Source organism: Ovis canadensis, chromosome 5, assembly GCF_042477335.2.
Source record: "Ovis canadensis isolate MfBH-ARS-UI-01 breed Bighorn chromosome 5, ARS-UI_OviCan_v2, whole genome shotgun sequence".
In the NCBI taxonomy this organism is placed as follows: domain Eukaryota; kingdom Metazoa; phylum Chordata; class Mammalia; order Artiodactyla; family Bovidae; genus Ovis; species Ovis canadensis.
The window spans coordinates 73,403,045-73,427,704 of record NC_091249.1 but is presented as its reverse complement, the minus strand read 5'-3'; the positions used below and the strand labels follow the sequence as shown (position 1 = coordinate 73,427,704).

Sequence of the window (24,660 nt, the reverse complement as noted above, 5' to 3'; positions counted from 1 at the left end):
GTACTGGGGGCCAGGGCATTGTGGCTGCAGGAATTGAAGTGGTTGTGCTGTCGCTTAGCACCTGGGCTGTCGCGGTGATAGGACCCTCCCAGGGCTTGTCTACCCCAGATATGACTCCCAGCTGTGGTGTGAGGTAGGCAGGACTGGAGTGCTCCCACTGGAAAAGGAACAGCTGCATTCTCCTCTCCAGGGTCTACTGGGGGGGTCGTGTGATTGAGGTTGTGCCATCTCGTGTGCGCACCAGCACGGTCTGGTGATGCTGGACTTGCTCTTGGGCCCACTCCTTGGAATGGGAGCCCTGATAACCGGCTCCGACATCAGCCTTGCCCCTGTTGTGCGCGGGCTCGCAAAGTATACACTGCTGGAGCTGCTTTCCTCTGTGAGCATGCTGGCAGTGGGAGGTCTTATGGTGGACTGTGCTCTGTGGCAGACACTGACAGTGGAGGCCCAGGCCACACTCCAGGCAATCTCTGCACAGCTGGACTGAGTCCTCTCCCAGGGGCCATCTGCTCAAGGCCAGGTTTCAGCACCTAGCTGCTGTGCATACTAGCAGCCCTGCCCAGATGGCATTTTGGGTTGACAATGTGAGGTCATGGTAGCCATCAAGTGCTGGTCCCTCTTTGCCCTGACTGCTAGCAAACCAGCACACACACGCTCCTTGCAAGCAGAGACCAGGCCCCTTTAGCTCCCTGTTCTGGTGGACTTCCCAGCTGGCAAAGGTGGTTTCTAGGGTGAGAGAACCTTTCCTCTTTCATAACTACCCCCCAAGGGGTGCTGGCCCCTTCCTGATGCCTTATTTTTCTTTTTTGTCCTACCTGGTTGTATGGAGATCTTTCTTGCAGCTTTGGTTGTATAAGAGGTCTTCTGCCAGTTTTCAGTCGGTTTCCTTTGAGAACTGTTCAACATTTAGATGTATTTTTGATGCATATGTGTAGGGAAGTGAACTTCATGTTCTACTCTTGATCTCCTCTTGTGTTTGTCAGTAACTGCAACACTGATTCAGATGAAGTCAAGTGTAGAGGTGGGGGATTTCTGGCTTACTGAGGATGAGAACTCTGATACCGTGCTTCCCCATCTCTAGATTTACTACCTTTGGGAAATCATCAGCTCACGTGGGTCTTACCACCATTATTATTATTTTTTTTAATCATAGAAGCCTATTCATAATTGCAACAACCTCTTCCATCCTCTAGGACCCTGCATTCTGCAGGAAAAAGTTTGGGTAATGCTTACCTGGTCAGACTTTCTTATCAAAGGAGAAACCGAGACCAAGAGAGGGCTTCTCTCTGATAGTTTTATTTTGAAAAATGTGCATGGTTCAGCCTCTCCCCATGTCACTCATTTCCACTCACATGAGAAACGACAGAAGGACACGAGTCTGGGTTGAAATTATGTGCATTTATGGGAAACAAAGATATTCAACAACAATAACAAAGCCCTTCAATCTCTCCAAGTTCTTAACCAGCGATAATGAGGCAGTTTCAATGATTGTGTCTGGGTGGGGACTTTTCTAAAAGGGTCAGGACAGTTGAAAGACATTGGCCAAAAAGAGAAGATGCAGAAAGGGTGGACATTTTAAATGAGAATATATTAGACCTCCCTTCTGGCCCTTCATCCTATCACCCTTTCAGGTTACAGTCTCCTCCCTTCAGTCTCCTTCACCTTCCTGAACTTCGCTTAGATGCAGTCTCTTCCAGAAAGCTGTCCTTGGTCTGCACCAGCTGCATCTGCTTTCTTAGTAACATCACACACACTTTCTCATGCTGTCTCCTATCACTCTCTGCCTCACATCCATCATGTTTGAGTACATGCCTTATGACACCCATTTTTAGTAGGCATGCCCCTGAGATTGGGCCCCAGGTTGATGATTCTAGTATTCCCATTGCCCTCCCACATTAAGTGCTCAGTATACAGCAGGTGCCCAACATCAGCAGGTAGGTGCTCAGTGAGGATTTGTTGAGTTGAAGTCAGTTCTACATTTGCCACAACACATAACCTCTTGAGAGTCATAACTCATTTCCACTTCTTCATCCTTCCTTCGCCATCTGACTCAAGCCATCTCCAGGAAGGAACAGGCCTCACCATCACCAACTCATGGTTGCAGATTTGGGGAGGGGAGGAGAGATGGTTAAGCTTTCATCCCTGTTCCAGAAGGCAAGGAGGCAGGAAAGGCAGCCACTGGGGAAATCAGGATGACCATGAGTGACGTTGGCCAGTGCTCCATTTGGAATCTCATAAGCAGTCATTCTTCAAAAGTTTCCCCCGTGAAGCGTGGCCACCTTTGCAGTGGGAGCCGAGGACTGGTGGGGGTGTGGCTGGGCTGCTCTACCAACCCAGAGACCAGACAACATAGGCCAGGAAGCTTCCTTTAGGACGTGGTCTGTATTACCTTTGGAGGGGTGTGTTAGAGGTTGTCTGTCTAGTTGTTCGGTTGGAGCCGTGGTGGGAACATTAGCCCTGTGGCGAGTTGTCAGGCACATAGATTGTAGTAAGGCTGAAAAATACAGGCTGCAAAAATGGACCTCTCCTCCTAAGGGGGAGGGTCCGGAAGTTCTGGGAGCAATGAGGGAGGGTCCCCAGGGGTCCTGCAGCCCTGGCACTAACGGCGTCCTGCTGTCTCCTGCTCCTGGCTCCCACTTTCTCCCTCGGGTTCTTCACGTAGGGGCCAGGCACGGGGCCATGGGAAGTAATGATGCAGAAAAGGGAAGTGCTTTTTCTTTTCCTACCATGAGTCATAGACTTGGACTAGAGAGAGGTGAGGATTAAGGATAGAAGGAGGATTAGAGAGGTGAGGATTAAGGATAGAAGGAGGATTGAAGAGGCGAGGAGAGGCCAAGGCCCTATCCATTTGTTTATTTCTGTAACGAATAGATGCGAAACCCACATTTCTAGCTGCATCACCCCCAGACAGCACTGAGGTCCTAATGGGGGGGGGGAAGAAAATTCTTCAGGGCTCTCAAAGGTGTTCAGTGACTTGGGGAGAACGCTGTGGATCCACCTTGAGAAGGGCCCCTCTGGGGCCAGTGAAGTGTGAAAACTGCACAGTCAGCATCCTCCCTGGAGGTTGGGGGAAAGAGCCGAGAAGCAGAGAGAAGAGAGACTCCTTCAGGCACCTCTTTTAGGAAAGAGAGTTGGACCTTGGGGGACTCAAGTCAGGACAGATGTTTCAGTATAAAAAGGCTCCCCAGTAAAAGGATGGGAGTCCCCACAAATTCCTTCCCAAACCCCATTGCACTTAAAAAAGAGAAAGTAAGGAGCATAAAAATATCTTGATGATGTGGGCTTGCCTGACGGTACAGAAAAGCAAGTCTCATGGCAGGCAGTGTGTCCCATTACACAAGAGGATTATACCGAGCTTCAGTATAGAGATTTTACATATATCTTTATATAAATGCATATATATTTATAGAGCCTCTGCCTAGAACAGCCGGGCTTGCTTCTTGAGTTCATTCCTCTTCCAGAGGGCCAGCCGGTCAAACTCGGAGATGGTCATGCCAAAGACCTGGTAGAACTCTTCCTGGGACAGATGGCGCTGGAAGAAGAGGGGAGGAGACAGAGGGAACAACGAGGACATGAGAGGCAGGTAGAGGCAGGAGTGGCTCCTGTACGTTTCCTCTGGTTCTGCTGTGCCTGGCACCGTGCCTGACCCACGGAGGGTGTGTGATGAGTATCTGTCGAGTGGATGACTGTGAGTGAGTGTTTCCTGGGAGGGACCTCTGTAGTTGATCTGGCTGGAGAGGCTTTCTCTACCCAAGACTCAGGCGGGACTTCCCGAGTGCCTCTCAGTTGGCCTCCCCTTTCTGCATCCCTGCCCCGTGCACTGTGTCCAGGAGTGTGTATGCATAATGTTACTGCTGTCTACTTTGGACAGAAAAGGAGGCATGTCCAAGATTTTAGGGTGTATATCCTCTTAGTAATAAGTTTACCAAAAAAATCTGGAAGGTTTTTCCTTAGGTCAGTGAATGAAAAGGAAATTCCTCTCCCAATTTCTCCATACCATACTCTTTGTTATATGAAAACAAGTATGCCACATAATGAAACATTGTTCTTCTTGTCTTAGTGGATTTTTAAACCCCTTTTTGCCTGTCCTTTCTCCTGTCCCTTCTGAGCAGAGTTGAAAGTTGATACAACTTTGATTTCTAAGCTTTGAGTTAGAAATATATGGCACTTAAAATGTGGCAAAATGTAAACAGTTGGTGAAGGATAAATGAATCCTCATTTTGCTATTCTTGAAACTCTTTTGGAGGTCTGAAATTTTTTTTTTCAAATAAAATTTGAGGTCTGACATTTTATTTTTTAAATAAAATTTATGATTTTGTTTAAAGAGAGAATTAGATGGCCTATATCCTGCCTGAAAGCTTACTGCATTCACTTGCTCTTGTTACCAGTTATATTAGCTCATCAGGTATTGAAGGAAATTGAATGAGAATTATGTGTACAGCCACATAACAATTAGCCAATTCTCTGGCTTGTTGTCACTGTGAATGAATGTTTTTGCCACATTTCCAAACTTTCTTTAGGTAAAGGTAACTTTGATACTTTTGTTAGATATTGTTGGTTATATATCATACTTTTGTTAGAGATCACTGGTTATATATCTGAGTTGATTTTTTGGGTAATTAGTATGTAACCCTACCACCAGTTATCTATATTGCATTTTTATCATGCTCATATGTACGTTCACCCTTTTCTCCTTTAATTCTTCCGACCACTCTGAAAACCAGGAATTATCTCTACCCAACTGAAAAGTGAGAAAGCAAAAGTCAGAGAATTAGAATGACTTTCCCAGGAGGGAGGGGAGGCCACTAGGTAGGTAGCAGAACTGAGTCTAGGGCTCCTGACTCCAAATGCGGCGTATGCCCACCACCCTCTTGGTCAATGTCAAAAACACACAAGAGAGGAAACAGCACAATTCACACCCATGCCCCTCACCCAGATTCAGTGACCATCAGAATCTACCTCATTTTCTTCTTTTTCCTCTCATTGTCTTAACTCTAGATACTGTCACTTCACTCCTACATACAGCAGTTGGCATCTCCAAGCATACTGGGTATTTATTTTCTTACATAACCACAACAGCATGGGCAAGAAAAAAATGACAGTTCCACAGAATTACCTAATAGTTGTCCATAATAAAATTCCCCCAATGGTCTCAAAAGTATCTTTTTAGAGCTGGTCTGTTTGAATAAGGATTCAGACAGTACCCACATGTCACATTTGGTTGTTAGACTCCTTCAGTCTAGACAGTGTCCTTCTTCTTTTGTTCATGCTATTGACTTGCCCAGATCTGTTTTACTTTCACTGAAGTGCTGAAAATATGTGGATATGAGAACATTCTCTGCCCCTTCCATAGTAAAGCCTGAGGGGAACTGTAATTTAGTCTAATCTGTTCTTTTTCTGTTGTTGGAGAGTGATGGTTACTATTGATTCTCTAGCTGGCTTTTGCCACTGTGTTAAAAAATCTTTAACACAGTATAAAGGAATTAAGCCGAAACTACTCAAGTAGCCACTGTAGGACGCACTGAGGAATCTGAGGCTTTCTTCTCTCTGTTGAGGGCCACATGGAGTCTCCTTTCTCCTGAGTTCTCAGAGCATTTAATGGCAGCCTTCCCACTTGACATCCATCACAGACTTTAATGCATGAAGACTGTGTGCACGGGCTTTACAGCCAGGCAAATAGGAGTGTGTGGCCTTGGACATGGCACTTTCGACATCACTGAGCCTCAGTGTCCTCTCGTGAGAGTGGCAGCATGCCAGTGCCTGCCCTCATGGATCCTGTGCGGATGACTGAGATGATGAGGGCCATGCTCTCGGCACAGTGACTCCCCGGCACTCTCGTTAGTGCAGGGATCTCTTCACGTGTCTGTCGCACGGTGTGGCCTAGTCTCCATCTCCTTTGATTTCATCTCCTCCTCGTCCTCTCTCCTGGGCTCACGTGGCCCCAGCCACACTCACCTCCTGCTGTCCTCCAACACACCAGGCTCACTCCTGTGTCAGGGCCTTGGCGGTGGCTGTTTCCCTGGCCCAGAATGTGCTTCCTTTGTATAAAAGCATGGTTTATACTTCAAGTGTTTGCTCAGATGTCATGTTTTCAACAAGCTCTACTCAGACCTCCCTATTTAAGCCTGCAACTCACCCCTCCAGCTCCCAATCCCCCTCACTCTGCTCTCCTCTTACCCCTTCCCCTCAGCCCTGTTACCTCCCAACACACTATTATTTCCTTATTATTGTATCATTTCCTTATTATTGTATCATTTACTATATGTCTCCTCACATAAGAACACCAGCTCCAAGGGGGCAGGGGTCCTTGGTTTGTTCACTGATAACACTGCAAGCACCTAGAGCAGTATTTGGTATATATAATAGGTTTGAAGAAATATTTATTGTGTAAATAAGTATCTATACTTTGAGCTCCCTGAGGACAGAGGGGTCTCCTTCTTTAGTGCCCACCCTGAACTGCTGCTGCAGGGTCTCTAGCCCAGGAGTCTCAGCTCAGGCTACATATCAGACATCCCTGGGAACCTCTGAAGAACACTGATGCCTGAGCTCCTTCCCCACACTGCGATTTAATTGGACTTGGGTGGGACCCTGTACTAGTATTTTTAAAAAGCTCCTCAAGGGATTCTTAGAGAAGGTTGTGTTTTCCTGGGTGTCTAGGAGCAGAGCAGTTGGTCATCCAGGATGAACCAGGCTTGTGAACATTTTCATCCCTAAATGCTGGCTCCTCTGAGCTGCTGAGGGAGCTGTCCCCGTCAGCACCGGCAGACACTTACATGGGGAGAATCACCAGCTTCTGTCCCTGCTACCCCAGCCTGCTAGAGCAGGAAGGACTCACAGAGCCTCCTGGCTGCCCACACCCTCCTCCTATGGCTTCAACCCTCTACTCTGGGCAGATTCCTTAGCTGTCAGGTCAAGGGTGTCCCAAGAAGTGCCGAGCCTCCTCTCTTACAAGCCTGCATTCAATTCCACAGACAACAACTGACCCTTCTCCTAGTCCAGGCCCTGTGGTAGATGACAGTGTGTCAGACAGAGGAGATGGATGGCTTGATGAGCTGATGCAAAGGAGAAAGGTACTGGGTCTGTGCTCTGGACACAGGGCTGGAGGAGGCTGGAAGAGAAGGTAAGCGACACACCCTGAGGAAAGCTTTGGGGAGGCTCTGGGGCACAGGCGTCACCAGAATGGAGCCCTGAGGAGTGAAGAGGCTGCTGAGATGGAAAGGGTGTTCCAGGGAGAGGCAGGGAGGGAAGGGGCAGGGGGTACTTCTGGAGTCGGTGTAAGCAGGGACTGGAACTCCACACCCAGTGGACTGGACGGCTCGAGAGCCCAAGGCCATGCTCAGGCCTCGTCTGTTCTATATCGCTCGCTGTTGCTCCTCCCTCCTTGTCCACCTGGACCTGCCCACCCCAAGTCCATCCAGTTCCTCCCTCTCCCTGGAGGCCTGTGTCAGCACAGCCAGCCTTGTGGTCTTCGAGTAACAGCACAGAAGCTCTGGAGAGCTTTCTACTCAGCACACTGCTGGATCCCATGTCAAGGGCTCCGTGTGTACTGCCTCATGTATGTCACTTGGCAACCTGAGGGAAGCATGACAATCACCCCTTCTTACAGAGGAGAAAGCCAAGGTTTGGAGAGGGGCCAGTTCGTCACGTGGCCAAGCTGTCCACCTAGGGATGGTAGCATCAGAGTTGGAACCTAGGGAGTCCTGCCTGCGACTTGCTTATATGTTTCCCCTTCAGAGAACTGTCCCCATCCTTTCCCACTGCAGGCACTGGTTTTCTATACAGTCCTGTGTAACGCCAGTGCTGTGTTTTATCTTAGCACACAGGCTGCAGGCCCTTGAAAGGCAGGAACCAGATTCAGCTCTCCTCTTATGTCTGCAAAAGTATCAGCCCAGTTTGGAGACACACTATAGCTGTGCATTACAGATGCTAACTGAATCAAGAGGCTGCACAGAACAGCAAGGAACAGCCTGGGCTAAGGAAACCAGGTAGGAGTCTCTGCTTTTTCAACCAGCTGTGTGACCCCTATGTCATTCATTCTGTCTGTCCCTCCCGAGCTGGGTTAGACCAGTCAATTTCTGCAAGCACTGCAAACCCAGAGGCTCCTGCTCAGTTTCTGTACCTACCTCTAAACGTGTCCGGTCCACATCCTTGGGCAGTCGGTTTCTCCCTCTTGTGGTCACCAGTAGCAGTTCATAAGGGTAGATCTGAGGAGAGAGGAGGGGGTGTTTGTAGGCTGGGTGAGGGTGGTGGCTGCGATCCCTCTTCTATCCAGGAAGGGCCAGAGATGATCAAGTCTGGAGGAAGCACTGGTGCATCCTCTTTGGGCTTTCCTGGCAGCTTCAAGGCGCTGTCTCCCAAAGGCAAGGCCCCAGAGTCCTCGGATACTGCCAGGGATGAGCGTGGTATGGGAGCAGAAGGGTTCCTGCGTGTGAATGTTTCATATCTGTGACTGGCAAGCCTCCAGGAAGGTCTCTGAGGCCTGAGGGAACTGTCTGGTTTCAGGAGGCAAGAGATGTAGGGCAGGATTCAGGGAAAGTGCCCAAGGAGGGACCGGAAATGCTAGTCCTGAGAGGACCCTTGGGGTTATCTGTCGAGGTTCCCTTCCCTGCATAGACAGTGCTGTCATCTTCCCGCTCGTCCCCAGTGTAGCAACTTGCAGGGTCCCAGAGACCCCCAGGGTCTATGTATCTTTACCTTGTACTCTGCAGAGAGAAAAGAGACACACAAAAAGTAGAAACCATCAGTCTTTGCTTTGCATCCCTACACTGGCTTCTGGTATAGAGACCCTGTCCTTATTGAATTCATCCCAAATCAAGGCTGGTTTGAATACAATGGAGAAAGGGGTTGGGCTGATCCAGGGACAGGTTTTTAGAGATATTTAGAATAGACATAAGAAGAGCCTGGGGGCCATGAAACACATGGGTGAAGTCCTTCATCTTCCAGGGGGATTCCTCCAGTGTTTGATGTGGACCTGCCTGAGCCTGCTTACTGGAGCCAGATGAGGCTGGTGGAAGGGCATCACAGCGTGAGGCTCATGGAATTTTTTCTGGGAACAATGTGTCTGGCTCTGAGTGTTTCCCTCCTCCCAGGGACTGGCAGGCAACTCCAGCTCAGCAGTACTGGGAGAAAAGCAAGCACTCTGTGATGGCTCTGGGAATCCAGATGGGACAAATGGCCTGGAGATCACCCAAGGCCAGGGACCTGAGAGGATGAGGGAGGAGCAGGGGAAAAGGGAGGGAATGGGAAATGAAAGGGAACTCGGGGTTTAGATAGAGCCCAGGGTGGGGCCATAATCGTTTGTCAAATGGGCAGTTGTGAGCAGTGCATTATAACAAAGTCCCAGGAGAGGCCTACACTCACCTCGCATGCCCCAGTTGACGGCGTTCATGCTGTCGTAGTGGAATAGGTCTGCGCTGGGTGTCTGCAGGGGAGATAGAAGCAGGGCTGGCCTGAGGTGGGCTCACCTCTGCCTCACTCAAGTCCTTACCCATCTCCACAAAGTGGACTGGAGCTGGTGGGACTTGGCGCTGCCTCAGAAGCCTCAGTCTCAAGTTGGGATGATTTAATTTGCTGCCGTGTGCCTAGGCCTGGCACATAGTAGGCACTCCGTAAATAGTCATATACTGGTGAACTGCAGCATATACTTTCTTTCATTACTCAAGTATCATTTTTCCTATGAGATCTACCCTGACAACTCTATCTAAAATTATAAGTCGCCCCTTCCTCAACTCGCCACCCTTCTTGTCCTGCTCAGCTCTCCCCCTTTTTCCCACAGCACTCACTACCCTCTGCTGCTGCTAAGTCGCTTCAGTCGCGTCCGACTGGCGACGTAGTGTGTATAAGGTGGTTTGTATACTACGTGCTACTGCTTGCTGTCTCTTTCTCCCTACAAGAATACAAGCTCCAAGGGGCAGGGGTTTTTGTTTGATTTGGTCACTGGTATTCCAAGCACCCAGAGCAATGCCTGGCATACATCAATGGCTTTCAGTATAAACATCTGTTCACGAACAAACGTCCAGGCCCTGGGCGTGTTGAGGACAGGGTCTGTCTGTCCCCTGCTTGGGAGAGGGGATGGTATTAACACCAGCCATCACTCTCCCATGGAGCTCTATCCCTTTTGTGTGCTTAACCCTAAAATCCACTCTTACACAGTTAAGTCTCCCACTTCTGTCCTTTTGCAGTCTCTTCTCTACACAAGGAGGAGCCCATTAGAAATCTGAGTTGGATGGTGCAGCACACCCGCGGAAACCTTCTGAGTCTTTACCAGTGCTGGGCCCTAATGACACCTGTCTGGCTTCATCTCCATGCTCCCTCCATCCCAGCCTCGTGTCCTCTCCACCGAGGGACTCTGACATGGTGCTTGCCTCTATTTGGGTGGCTCTTCCTCATCTTGGACAGGTGAGGTCATCCTTCCCTGCACTCAGGCCTTTTGTTTAAATTCACCCCTCCTCTGACCTTCTCCAAATACACGTGACTGCTGACTTCAAGTCACACATGCACTTACAGGTCACCTGTCTCTCCAGCTAGAATGTGAGCTCCATAGGAGCAGCAAGTATGTTCACCGTAGGACCCCCAGCATCCTGAACAGTGCCGGCCCTTGGTAGGTGTCAGTAATGAATGTCTGTCTTAATGTCCCTTCCCTCCCCCCATCCCTTGTCTAGTCACAGAGCCTCTCCTTTTGCCAACAAGCCATTTTCATTCCCTTTCAGTCCTTAAACCAACTCAGCTTCCATGAAAGTTTTACACTGTAGGATATCTAAGAGTTCGGACGGCTCCAGGCCACAGCAGGTGAGTCAGCTGGCCTGAGCTCGAATCCTGGCTCAGCACTTTCTAGGAATGAGAGCTCAAGCAGGTCACTGCACCTGTCTGTACCCCCATTTCTTCATCCACAAAATAGGTTATTAAGAATAGAAACTACCTTGCAGGGTTATAACAAGTGAGTGCTTGTACAGTGCTCAGCAGGGAGTAATTGTGCCATGAACACTAGGGGCTCCCAGCCCTCCCGTGGGGGCTCTTTTGTCAATGCACCTCTAGCCCTAAAGCCTCTGTCTAGGTTTCACCCGTTTGTCATCACCCACGAGCGGATGCAGGAATTGTGAACCGCTTGGGGATAATGTCCCCAGTGCATCCTCTCTTACTTACCCTGTGCAGCCCATTTCTTCTGTAGGCAGGCAGGGAGGCAGATTTAGAGATGAGGGGATCTGAAAAGGAGCCAAGACAATTAGCAGAAGTCCCAAGCCAGGGTTTCCTCTCCCTGAGGTCATCTGGGCAAATGGCCAGGGTTACTCCCCACTTTCATAGGAAGGGGCATGGACAGGGGCTGCCAGCTCCTTCCACTGCTCTCCAGGCTTACAACTGACCATCTCAGGGGTGCCTCACCCTGGCAGAATTCACGGCCACCCCGAAGTACCCACTCACAGAGTCTTTTGGCCTTAAATGCTCACATTTACACTCCTATGATGGACCCATGTGTCCTGGCCACAGGGTGGTTCTGAACATAGGCCCTGGGATTGGAGTCGAGCTCAGAACTCAGACGGGCAGGCTCCCACATGGGTAGAAGATGTGTATGCTCGCTCTTTCTCTCTGGGAGCTGTTGGGCATGGCAGCCCTGGTTCCAGAACCAAAGATTAAGGCCCACCATCTGACAAACACACGGGGTGGACTATGTCAGATGAGGACTGTGCTGGAACATCCATGCTGTATACTCATCACAGCTCAGGGGGCCCTGCAGCTGACTCGGCTCTGGCCCTCACGCAACATGATGGCCTGAAGGTAGGGTGGGCAGAACATACCGCTGTCGGCCAGGTAGTGGGACCGAGGGGCTGCAAGAGAGAGAAGTTGGAGATCAGTTGAGTGACAGAAACAGCTCTCATTCCTGGGCCACCCTGGCCGGCAGGGCGGAGGGCGTCTTCAGTGCCTCTTCCCACCAGTCAGCTTCTAACTGCTGCACCTGCAGCAGGTCCTCCCTCCTCAGGCCAGCCCAGAGCAGGCGCTGTGTGATATTCGCTGCACACATGGCATTGAATGGAGCTAAATTTCGACCAGCACTGATAGAATGCAGAGCCCAGAGCCAGGGGTTGAAAACAGTGCCCCTCAGTGGTCAAACAGGGAGACAGCTCATCAGTTCATCCCGGCTCTGCCATTAATAGATGCCCAGCTTCAGATTAGTAAACCATGCTTATCTGTAAGGTAGGGAAGCACAGTGTCTCCTTTATAGGGTTCTTGTGAAAGATATAGGGCACTATGCAGTAAAAATCAGCACGGTGTCTGACAGATACAAACCCTCAATAAAACTGGCTTTATCATCATCACTACCACTGTCATCTTCGATCTCACCTGGAGTCAGGTGCAGTACATACAGCAAAGAGGGGAAAAAGCTTATGGCCTGAGTCACTCTGTGTTGGGTCTGACTTTGGGCAAGGGGTCTCTCCTCTATGAAGTGGGTGGTAATAATCCCTCTACATTCTGGGTCTTTGTGAGGACCAGGGCTATAGTGTATCTGCAAATGCCCAGCACACTGGATTATAATTGGTACCTTTGTTTATCCAGGAGGTATTGAGCTGAGACAGGACTTCCTGGCAGGACTGAATCCCACAGGGGTAAGCAAGAGATGAGGCAGGCAGAGTCGTGTGTGGGTCCAGGAACAGGGAGGAGCCTCTCAGGGCAGAATGCTTGAACCAAGCCTCTGATTGTACACTTCCAGTGATGAAAGGCTCAACTACCTCAACAGTCAGCCCTGTTTATCTTCAGACTATTAGAAGAGTTTTTTCTTTCTTTACATGGCACCTGACTGGAAGTCACAGCTTCAGATTGACCCAAAGAGGCAGAAGTGGCTCCTCAGGTCAGAGCATGGTCTTTAGCCTATATTCTAGACCCTGGTGAGGCTGTGTAGGAGGTTAGAGTCACTTAGGGAAGAACTGATGGGAAAGAAAGTGCCCCCTCCCACCCCCACCCAGCAGGCTCTGGGGCAGTGCTTACAGCCATTTAGGGACACATCGTAGCCAGCTGTGTGCAGGGCCTCCCGGCTGCTGGTGGAGCTGCGGGGCGGGGTCCAGGGGTCTGCATAGGAACTGGACCTGGCCTTCATCTCTTCCTTCAGAATTAGTCTGCCGATTCCACTCTGGAGCTGGGGGTGGGAGAGGAGGAAGATGAAGTTAGAAGGAAACAAAGAACACTGGGCTGAAACAGGCCTGGGGAGGGCTGAGGGACCAGACTCTAGAGTGAACCTCTCACATTTTTTGCCTTCCCCGTGTCCCTCTACCTTCGTAGCATCCATGTTTTCTTTAGGGGGACTTCATTTCTCTTCCACAAAGGGTCCTGTGGTCAGAGGGGGGCCCTGGTGGTGGGCACAGAAATAAGACCTGGCCAACAACAGCATTAACCCTGTCCACAGTGACTGGTTCAGCGATGGACAGATGGCGCTAGCTAGGCCAGGGAGAGCCTTCCTGGGACTCTTGGAGTTGCTGGCACCCAATTTTTAAAAAACAATTTTTTGGGGGGGGAGGGGGTGAAATTCACAAAACATAAAATTAACCATTTTAAAGTGTCCACAGAATACAGTGAGTGGCATTTAGTACATTGCTGAAACTGCGTAGCCACAACCTCCACCTACTTTCACATCATTTTTATCATTTTACCCCCAAACAGACCCTCTACTCATTAAATGATCACTTCCCCCCCCCCCCCTTTCCTTCTAGGCCTTGATAATCACCAGTCTCGGTTCTGTCTCGTGGATTTACCCCTTCTGGATATTCCATATGAATGGAACCGTACAGTATGTGGGCTTTTGTGTCCGGCTTCTTTCTCTAAGCACAGTGTTTGCAGGGCTCATATACACTGTCCCGTGTATCAGCTCTTCATTCTTTTTGTAGCTGATACTCTGTCATATGGATATGCCACCTTTTGTTTATTCATTCGAGAGCTCATGAACATTTGGGCTGCTTCCACCTCTTGGTTATTGTGCGTGGTACTGCCATGACCTGCGTGTATGTTACTGAGTACCGGTTTTCAGTTCTTCTGGGTATATACCTAGGAATGGAATTGATGGGTCTGTGAACAAAGAACACCTCCTGCCACATCAATAAACAAAGGATGTTGCAGCCGTCAAACCAACCTCTGCAGCCACCCCCGCCCCCAACGGTGCACCCTGAGGGGATTCAGAGTGGAGTAAAACAGGATACTGGCCCTAGATAGCTAAGGTGCGTGTCAGATGAATCATTTCAGTGAGCCCAGACTCTTGCATCTTACCATACAAAGAAAAGGGCTAAATTCATTAACTTGAGATGTTTGTTTTCCTCTTAATTATAATCTTTTGATGTTTGACTGTTTTTTGTCTTGTTTTACAGAAACTCCTTTATCTCCTGGTTCCTCCCTTACCTCTTCAGAACTGTGCCTCAGAGATTTCTGAGAGCTTAGGTCCTTAGTGTCTGCTGAATAAAACATAGTTCTCAATTTTTCAGTTGCATATATTTTTTGTCAACAGTTTTGGCAGCCACAAAGGGACCCAGAGCAGACTTTTCTCCTCTGCCTGAACTCAAAAGGCTCCAGAGCCTAGGTACCAGCAGAGATTCTTGGGCCTGTCTGCCTCCTCAGAGTCCAGATGAATTTGGGTGAATCTCTCCTGTTATTGGGCTTCCCTTGTGGCTCAGCTGGTAAAGAATCCACCTGCAATGCAGGAGACATGGGTTCTATCCCTGGGTTGCGAAGATGCCTTGGAGAATTCCATGAAGTGTATAGTCCATGGGGTCGCAAAGAGTTGGACATGACTGAGTGACTTTCACTTCACTCTCCTATTATTGGCTGATGATCCTAAGTTTTATTCAGTGGTGTTAAACTCCTCACTGGAAGAGAGATAGGTTATCCTTGAAACTTAGTTTCAAGAAGAGGTACCTGGGTTATCTGTCTGAAGACACTGTGAAGACTTTTTGCCCAGTTTAGACACTGAGGGTTATCCTCAGTTGAAATACTGAGGAGACTTGGCTCAGTTGTAAGACCCTGAGTAAGGTTGGATGGAGTAATTATATAGACTGGCTTGTCGTTTTTCCTTGAATTGGATGCTTAGAGTTTGTCAAAATAAAAGTGAAGATATCTCAAGAGAGCTTTCAGCTCAGAAGGAACATCACCTCCTGGCTGGCAATGGCTTTCTCAGGAAACCAAGGAACTTGGGGGAGTGATAGAGGCAAGTCCTCACACCGTGCAGTTGTACCTATTAGGGTAACTCACTCTTTTTACTTAGAAACTTGCTTTCCATGGACATGCAAAAGAGCCGACCACTCCATACTCCAAGCACCCACAGTGGTCTCAGGCTACTGAAGGGAGAAACCAAAACATAGGGCTAAAAGGACTCCAGGCTAAAGTCTAGAGGAGTTAAGCTCACATCAGCACATTGGCTCACCACCAGCCATCACTAGTGATTTTATTTTGACAAACTGACCTTGGAATGGGGAATAAAGCTTTCAAAACAAAAAGAATAAGGATCGACAGGTTGCCAGCCTCTAAGACCCCAGCCAGATTTCTGCATGTATGAAACTTAATATTTACAAGTACGTACTTCATTAGGAATTGAAGGAACTCTTGTCCTGAAAATGACTAAGGCAGGGGGTGGGGGTGGAGAGGGCCTCTTCTATTGAGTACACAGTTAAATTAGAGAAAGCCGTCTTGATAAAACATCTTTACAGAATTCTGAACTTAAAGAAGCAAAAGCCCTTCTAGGGAGAACCTGCATTTCTGTCCCTATGTCTTTGATATGTAAGTATTCTACCTGATTTTCTTAGGCATTTTGTGTGTGTGTCATCAGTGTGGGCCATATTCACATTTCTTATTTTTAGAAACTTGCAGGACAAAGACAGTTGCTTTTAATTATCAAAAATGGTCTGCTGGCTAAATGATATTTTTTTCACAAAGAGCAAGGCCATAGTAATCTGAGCAAGCAAATTTAACTTATTCCAACTGTTATTTATAAACTAGTAAGTTTATATTATAATACCTGATTTACAACTAAGTTTTTAAGGTGAAGCTAATGTAAATATACATATACATTACACGAGGTGTCTCTACCTCCAGAAAACACTGTCAAAATTAAATTTATAAAAGAACTCTATTTAATTAGCTTAAAAGTAAGTGCTTACAAATTAAATACTTTGATGCTTTTGAACTGTGGTGTTGGAGAAGACTCTTGAGAGTCCCTTGGACTGCAAGGAGATCCAACCAGTCCATTCTAAAGGAGATCAGCCCTGGGTGTTCTTTGGAATGAATGATGCTAAAGCTGAAATTCCAGTACTTTGGCCACCTCATGCAAAGAGTTGACTCATTGGAAAAGACTCTGATGCTGGGAGGGATTGGGGGCAGGAGGAAAAGGGTACAACAGAAGATGAGATGGCTGGATGGCATCACCAATTTGATGGACGTGAGTTTGAGTGAAGTCCAGGAGTTGGTGATGGACAGGGAGGCCTGGTGTGCTGCAATTCATGGGGTTGCAAAGAGTTGGACACAACTGAGCAACTGAACTGAACTGAAACAAAATGAAACTGGCCAGAATGAATTTCACGTTCATCTAGGAAATATTCAATATTAAATTAATACCTGGTATTAAAGCTAACTTAAGCTTGCTGGTTTAATTAAGACAGACATCTCTTTTATCAGGCTTTACTGAAGGTCAGTAAGTTCATGTTATTTCTGTTGCAGCTTTTGTCAGCAAAAAAAATTGGTATAATGATATTTTTGCAAGTTATAAAAATAAAGGTAAATGAGATTAAAGTTTTCAGGTGAACCCTTTAGGAATAATTATGATTTGGTTTTTTAACTGCTTTTGAACTGTGTTATTGGAGAAGACTCTTGAGAATCTCTTGGACTGCAAGGAGATCCAACCAGTCCATCCTAAAGGAAATCATTGGAAGGACTGATGCTGAAGCTGAAACTCCAATATTTTGGCCACCTGATGCAAAGAACTGACTCCTTGGAAAAGGGAAAGATTGAAGGCAGGTGATGGGGACGACAGAGGATGAGATGATTGGATGGCATCACCAGCTCGATAGACATGAGTTTGAGTAAGCTCTGGGAGTTGGTGATGGACAGGAAGCCTGGCGTGCTGTAGTCCATTGGGTTGCAAAGAGTAGGACACAACTGATGATTTGGGTGTATTGATCTAAAATAGTTTCTGCAGATTTTTGGTAACTGAAAACTTCAGAGTTTTTCCTATTAATTTTAAAATTGTTCTTTCATATTGGAGTGGAGGTGGTTTACCAGGCTGTGTTAGTTTCAGGTGTATAGACAAATGATTCAATTATACATGTAAATATATCCATTTTTCAGATTCTTTTTCCATAAAGGTTATTATAGAATATTGAGTTCCCCGGGCTATACAGTAGGTCAAAAGGACAAAACATTTCAAAAACAAATACAAATCACTTACAGAAAAAGAATCTCACACAACCTGTCAAAAGCAGTATTGCAAGAAAACTTTGTTCTCTTAACAGAGAGAGGAACCAAATCCAGTCTTGAGCCAGCCTACTTCTAATAGTAATATGCAGTTACCTGTGTTTGTTTTTGAAATTGTCACTTTGGTGACAACTGGTCAAGTAAGTATTGTTTCACAGTGATCTATGATCCTGTTTGGCCAAGTGTTTTGAAACCTTTGTGATATTTTTGACAAATGTCCCAAATAACAAATTCTAACTGAAGTTATTTGATCCCTAGCTAACTCCGGGATGCTTCAAAGAAATTCTGAGGCATCTCAGAAATTGGTATTTATTTGGTATGTTATTAATAAATCAGGGGTCTCCATCCTCTGGGCCATGGACTGGTACCTTCTGTCAGATCAGTGGTGGCCAGATTAGACATAAAGTGCATAATAAATGTAATGTACTTTAATCATCCTGAAACCATCCCCGTGGTCCATGGAAAAATTATCTTCCATAGAACAGTCCCTGGTACCAAAGGTTGGGGACTGCTGTGTTAAATTACTTGAGAAGCACTGACAAGGTTATATTGTATGGGTAAATATCATTAATATAGATATTCCAAAATGTATATGGAATTCCTGAAAATCTGATATGTCCTACTATATAGTTATAAGCTATAATTTTAGTTATCTTAAAATGTTCTATATCACAGAAATATCCAAGTATCTTGTCAGTTATAATAAGTCAGATCTTTAACCTTGCCATTTTAAGTCTTGTTGTTTACAGACAATCACTGTTTTACTCTGACACTTCTATAAAATGAAAATCTTAAAAAAGATTCATTAAAAATGACTTTTGATAAGCATAAGTTTCTGATAACTTTTAGATCATACTCCTGAACTGGGTAAGAAATTTAAAAACGAATGGAAAACCTAACAACTTCATCTAGATTAACAGGAATTAATTACATGAGACTGAATGAATTGATAAATATGATTGATAACTTTATGACTTGTTCTGATATATACTGATTTTTAATTTCTGTTTTTCAGAAGAACTTTCCTCTTACACTATGACCTACAGCAAGTTGGTAAAGTATACCTTTGTAAACAAAGATGAAACATTTACCTTTGTTTCTCTACCTGATCCTTCCAGAATTTGGCTTTTCCAGCTGGATTCCCTGTGGACTTGATGACTTGTTTTGACCAGATTACAACTAGTTATACTAATGACTCTTCTAGTTTGTTCTGTCTTGTTGTTTTCAAATTATTTATACTTTGTGCCTCTCTCTGCTGCACTATCAGTTTATTAATGTTACCAGCTGTATTGCTATATTCTGTTTTATAAGATTGTTATCTCTTATATTACCAACATGTAATCAAGCCTCCAACAAATTTAATGTTATCTCAAGGCAGTTGATCATGTACATAACTCTACATACAATAACTGTAATAGTGCAACTCTAGATATGGGAAGAAGGGACAAGGGAAAACATCTCCTGGATCATAACAGACTAGCAAGACACATGGCCCAGAGACTTTTAGATTATCAGTAGGGCCTAATCCAGGAAAAATCAGCACATTCAGCGGCCTGTCAACAGAATCTTTGCCTGATCTAGGAATGCACCTTCCTGGCACCAAGGGACAAAATCGGTCATGCAGTGCCTCCAAAACTGGTCACATTTATTACCAAGAGGAAGCACTGTGAGCAAAGAACGTCACCTGCCATATCAATAAACAAAGGATGTTGCTGCCACCAACCTCTGTGGCTCCTCTCAGTGGTATACCCTGAGGGGATTCAGGATGGAGGAGAACAGGATACCGACCTTAGACAGTGCAATTTAGACAGGTGCAAATTAAGGAATGATTTCAGTGAGCCCAGGCCCTTGCGTCTTCCCATACATAGAAAAGGGCTAAATTCATTACCTGGAAGTGTCTGTTTTTTCTTTAGTCAGCAGCAATCTTTTGATGTTCAACTTCCTGATTTTTTTTTTTTTTTGCAAAACCTATATATCCTGGCTCCTCCCTTACCTCTTTGGAACACTATCTCAGAGCTATCTGAGAGGCTGAATCCTGGGTTTAGGTCCTCAGTATATCTGCTGAATAAAACATAATTCTTACCTTTTAGGTGGTGTGTGTGTTTTCCGTCGACAGTTCCTGTTGTCATTCTACACGGTAACTTGGTGAGGGCCACAGACTCCCTCAGCAGCCGCACCACCTTCCATTCCTACCAGCGACATATAAGTCACTGGTGCCCACTGACCACCTGATGGCAGGAATAGCCTACAGCTAATCCTACCAGCTGACTTTTCTGTTATGCCAAGTTTTGCATTTCTTTTTTGTTTTATCATAGTTTGAGTTTGGTTTCTGTCCCTCACAAATGAGAAAACCCTCAGTAACATGCCCCGGCAGCACCCCATTCAGTGGTGTGGCCTGCTCACCTTGTGCATACTGCGGTCGAAGTCGTCTTCCTCTCCTCCGGATGAGAATCTCCTGGCCCGGGGCACTGCCGGGAAAGACAGCTAAGGTCAGCCCCTGCCCTGGGGAGAGGGCGTGGGCGGCAGTACAGCCTTCACAGGGGCTCTCTGCCTGGTGCTGCCACTTTCTAGATGGGCGACCCCTCACAAGTGCACTTTAGTGAGCTGCCTTTACTGTGGGCCTCCCTGTACTGAGACACCCAGTGTCCCTTCCCATTCTTAGGCTAGAAAGTGCCAGCAAAGCTAACAGCCCAGAGTTAATAAGCCACGATGTTAGGACTCTTGCTGACATTGGCAGGAAAGGTGTTCTCTCTGCCAAGGGCAGGGGGTCAGCCTGGACCCGCCAGAGCTCATCCTGGCCTGAGGACAGTCAGCCTGAGGCTGCAGCCACCCAGCCCTGAGGACTGCTCAGGTCCTGGTGGTTCCCACCCACCTCTAGATCCAGCTGTACCCCAGAAACTTCCAGTCACCTGACCCAGGAAATCCTTGTTTCACCTCAAGCCATTTGGAGATTTAAAAAAAAAATTGTTTCTCCTTTTTTTGTGATTGAAATAGTCTCATCTAAGAGTCCCCTCTGAACACTGTCTCCTGTGGACACTGCCCACTCCTCCACGCTGGGTTACAGTTGGGCTTGTGTTGTAATTCTTTTCCAAATGGAGAATTCTTTGAAGGTAGGGCAGGGTCCCCTCTGAGCTCCCATGAAACTTTGCTCAAAATGGACATTCATTACTAAAGGTACATGCTGAAGCAAAGTGGCACTTAATGACAGCTCCTTGCCATACTCGAAAGGAACACCATCTGGCGGGCTGGCACCTTGAGGACCATTAAGACCCCCCACCAGGTGCCTACGAGAATCTTCCAATGCCCACAGTCCTCTCTTTTCCATTTTCCAAACCATTTCCTACCTACAGCCAAAGTGGTCTCTTAGAAACATAAATCTGATCATGCCACCACTTTTAACAACTTCCTACTATTTTGGATAAAGATAAAAATCTTCAAGGCCCTGTGGTATCTGGCCTCTCACCCCCACCCCTGCCCTTCCCTCTCTGAGCTCAAGGTTAAGCTGACAGCCTTTCCTTTGCTCCAGTAGAGCCCGGCCTCCGATCTTGCGTCTCTGCAGCTGTGTTTCTATACCCTGTAGGCTTACCTGCTCCTCACCCTTCCTCTGGCAGCCGAGGCTCTACATTTAAGAAGCTTCTGTCATCTTCCAGGCTGCATGGCACGCCCCTGCCATCAGCTCTCTACCTGCTGTACCTCACCATCCTCTCCAGCTGGGGCCTATGTCTTGTCTACAAGGGCAAGGACCTGCTCTAGGTTGCTTTCCAGTGTCTCCTGAAGGCTCATAACTGCCCTCAGTACATGTTTGCTGAGTAAATGCATTATTGTGTGAAGGAATGGCGACTATCTGTCCTAGCCCTCTGAGTCCCTGGCGTAGGTGACAGGGCTCTGGTCCTGGCTCCCTTGTGGAGGGGGTGGTACCTTTGGGGGACCCATGGTAGGTCCAGTACTCAGACTCCGTCGCGTAGTAGGGGTCTGGCGAGTAGACTGGACTGTACTTCGAGGCCTGGCTGATGTCTTCACTTGTTTTGCTCTTGGTTGCTGTCGACAAATCACCTGCAAAGGACCCAGAGAAAGAGCTTCAGGGAGCCCGACGTCCTAGGAAGTGTCCTAGACGCACTGTCCCTTTTCACTGGGCTCCAGCCCAGGGGAGGGAAGCCACATCCAGGCGAGGGTCTGGGACGTGGGCGTTCCAAGCACTTGTGAAAGTGCTTGGAAAAGCACTGAGGTCAAGCCTCTCATTTCACAGTTGGGAATCTGAACACCTGGTGGGGAGGGCCTTGCTCAGACCACACAGCGAGTGGGACCGGAACTGGATCAGAATGAACATGTCTCAGCAGTGGTTCCCACTCTGAGCACAGGCAGGATCCCACTCCGAGCGCAGGTAGGAGTCATGAATGAAGCGGGTTACAGTGCAGAGCTGTGTAGGCTACAAGCTTAGTATTCCTAACTAAGGAAGTCTAGCGCAGGGGAGGGGTCAGGGTATCTGACTGGTAAGTAAATTTGGGTGCAGGTGGTCCACAGGCCATTCTGTAAGAAACACTAAATGGATGAACGAATGAATGAAGGCACCCTCAGCCCCTTCCTCATCCACACCCCGTCTACAGGCCTCCAGGTATGTACTCCCAGGACATGGTGACAGACAGCAGCTTAGAGCAGTGGTTCCCAAGCTGGGCTGGACATTAGAATCACCTGGAGAAACTTACAAATACACAACTTGGATTAAGTCCGGGGTGGGGCCCAGGAACCTGTATGCATCCCATGGGATTCTCACGAACCTCCAAGTTTGAGGACAAATGCCTGGGAGCGTCACTCTCCCAGGGCCACCTGCATTTGACAAGGGTTACTCTGACCATGGTCCTTAGGACACCACCCATCAGGGATAGGTGGGAGTGGGGGGCGGTGAGGTGGTGGGGAAGGACATAGGGGATACAGGCCTTCCTTGCCCTTTTGAAATGACACCACCACCCCCCACCACCCCCCACCCCCCCCCCCCCCCCCCCCGCCAAGGCCACCATGAGTGAGCGGCCAACATGGACTGGGTTGCATCCTTGTCAGCGTCCCTCTCAGTGGCGCTGCCGAGCCACCTGCACAGGTTAACTGCCCCTCCCCTTGCCTGGCTGAGCCCTCTCAGCCCCTGACCATACCATGCCGCTTGTAGATCGGGGGTTTCCGGTAGATGTTACTTTCTCCAGCTGCCAGACAGACCAGGGAGGGACAGTGGAAAGGAGAGAAAGACAGGAGAACAGGATACAGCAGTTGGTCAGTCAGTCCCAGAAGAGAGGTGCTTAGCAGCTTCTCCTGAGGCTTTTCCCACCCCTCCCCGTGGACTTCCTCTTCTAAAGCTGAGCCTCCAACCTCATCCCATCCGGTTCCAGGAAAGATGAGGGGAAACGGGGTGGATGGATTCAAACGGGGCTGAGGCAGGGGCTTGGGCTGGAATGGTGGGCATGCAGGTAAAGGCAGGCTTGTGCTCAGCAAAACTCCATGCGGGAAGGTGCCCCCGCCTCCACTCAGCGGCCATGCTTCATTCCGCATGGACATCCCCAGAACCTTTTCGCTACGGTTCCGCACTCTCGCCACCCCCACCCTCCACCCTCCACCCAAATAAACCAGATGAGAAATTTCTGGGGCAATTGAGAATGGTGTAGAAGAAACGGTAGGACCAACTTCTGGGAAAAAGTGAGTGGGCAGTGAAAACCTGGGCTCAGAGTTGGGAGACCGGGCCCTAGGCCTGGCTCTGCTGAACTTAGGGTAAGACCTTTTCCATGGGCGCCCCCCCTCTGCCTTCCTCTACCTTCCCATCACCTTCCCTCATGCTCACCACCTCCAGCTGCTCTGGCCTGCTGCAGGCAGTGTTTTAGGGCCTTTGGACTGGCTGTTTCCTCCACCCAGGATGTTTAACCCTGTGATATCTTTGGCTTCAATGTCACCTCCTCCAAGAAGCCCTTCCTGACTACCTCATCTAGCCCAGCCTCCTCCACCCTGTCACTTTACCGCAGTGCCCTGTTTTTATTATGTTTAGCATCCATCTCCTGAAATTATACTTTCACGTATTTGTTTACTTATTTATTAGCTCTCTTCCCACATTAGAACTTAAAACACCCCGAAGTCAGGGACTGGGCTGGTTTGAGCACAGCTGCACCTTCAGGATCCAGAATAGGGCTGGCTGTCCGGAAGGAACAACTCAGCCTCCAGGAAGCTAAGTCCCGGTCCTGAGGTCACGAGCTTATAAGCAGCAGAATTAAGGATCCAGTCCCAAGAGTTTTGGTGCAAAAGCCCATGATGTGGTTACTGCCACGTCCCATCACAGCCCTCAGTCCTTCTAGGCACTTCCCTGGACTGCTTCCTGGTGGTCCTGATCAAAGTTGGTTCTGTCTTGTGGATGGGCTAAGGTTAGTGGGCGTGTTGGAGCTGGAGGTGGGCTAGTGCAGGTGACTGGTTAGGGAGGGTCCCCAGCACGCATTTCTCCTCAGTGCTGGTGACCCCATGGAGCATGCACCCATGCTGGGAATTCCAGGCTGGCAGCCTACCTGGGATGTGAAAGTGCTTGGGAGCCTGGTAAGAGGTCGGAGTGGAGGACCTCACATCTAACTGGCTATGGTATGGAGAGCTCCGGCCACTCTCGGGCCCTGGAGCGCGCAGGCAGTGGTCCCCAGAGAGAACAGAGGCACAGAGAAAACAGGCATTAATGCAGCGGCGGCAGTGACGGCAGCAGCGAGGTGGCGACGGCGGGATGCGGGGGTGCTGTGCTCTCATGCACGTGTTGGCAGAAACAGGCTTGGCCCCGCTGTCCTGCTTCACCCCCAAGTCAGATTTTGTGGGTTGTGAGAACCAACAGCACTGAGTGTCTTTGCCCCTCTTAGCGCCCCACCTGGGCGACTCCCTTAATCACCCTGCCCACTTCATCCCTAACCACTGAATGGCCCTTGGTTGAGCCAGGCCACTCTGGTCCTCTGGTCCTACCCTCTGGATGGGGCAGGACAAACAATGGAGATGCAGGCGTCTTCTCTCAGCCAGGGCGGCTGGGCGGTCTGCCACTTCCCCCGCCCCCAAACCCAGCAGCACCCCACCCACCTCCTGCGGCATCTCAGTGCCACGTATCCCTCCTCTTCCCCTGCCAGGGGCATTGGCGGGGACTTGGCGAGGCCTGGGTGCCACAGGCCTCCCGGGAACCATGCTGCGATGGAGATGTCCCACGGAATCCCATGCTGTCTCTACAGCTGG

At 48.4% G+C, this 24,660-nt stretch overlaps 1 protein-coding gene and 2 long non-coding RNA genes across 8 annotated transcripts in view; 2 read left to right on the top strand and 1 right to left on the bottom strand.

Moving 5' to 3' along the window:
- Positions 1–14,454, top strand: part of LOC138441418 (uncharacterized) — a 103,155-nt gene extending 88,701 nt beyond the window's left edge. Inside the window, exons 4-11 of one of the 4 annotated variants that reach the window (XR_011257335.1) lie at positions 6,972–7,120; positions 7,817–7,985; positions 10,182–10,398; positions 10,507–10,600; positions 10,710–10,788; positions 13,698–13,774; positions 14,033–14,198; positions 14,346–14,454. This is a non-coding gene — a long non-coding RNA (uncharacterized lncRNA). The other 3 variants (XR_011257334.1, XR_011257336.1, XR_011257337.1) reach the window with 3 other exon arrangements.
- The window catches only part of ABLIM3 (actin binding LIM protein family member 3), a 133,451-nt gene continuing 110,071 nt past the window's right edge, over positions 1,281–24,660 (bottom strand). Inside the window, exons 14-24 of one of the 3 annotated variants that reach the window (XM_069592388.1) lie at positions 23,967–24,065; positions 22,581–22,628; positions 21,355–21,489; positions 19,840–19,904; positions 12,979–13,126; positions 11,793–11,822; positions 11,143–11,201; positions 9,361–9,421; positions 8,695–8,702; positions 8,124–8,204; positions 1,281–3,532 (exon numbers count right to left, since the gene is read on the bottom strand). In XM_069592388.1, coding sequence (XP_069448489.1) covers positions 3,419–3,532; positions 8,124–8,204; positions 8,695–8,702; positions 9,361–9,421; positions 11,143–11,201; positions 11,793–11,822; positions 12,979–13,126; positions 19,840–19,904; positions 21,355–21,489; positions 22,581–22,628; positions 23,967–24,065 — 848 coding nt within the window. In that variant the 3' untranslated portion in view covers positions 1,281–3,418. Of the gene's footprint in view, positions 3,533–8,123; positions 8,205–8,694; positions 8,703–9,250; positions 9,422–11,142; positions 11,202–11,792; positions 11,823–12,978; positions 13,127–19,839; positions 19,905–21,354; positions 21,490–22,580; positions 22,629–23,966; positions 24,066–24,660 lie in introns of those variants that run through there. The other 2 variants (XM_069592386.1, XM_069592387.1) reach the window with 2 other exon arrangements.
- LOC138441419 (uncharacterized) lies at positions 15,752–19,525 on the top strand. Its single transcript, XR_011257338.1, has 3 exons — positions 15,752–16,976; positions 17,475–17,576; positions 18,452–19,525. It is a non-coding gene; the product is annotated as an uncharacterized lncRNA (long non-coding RNA).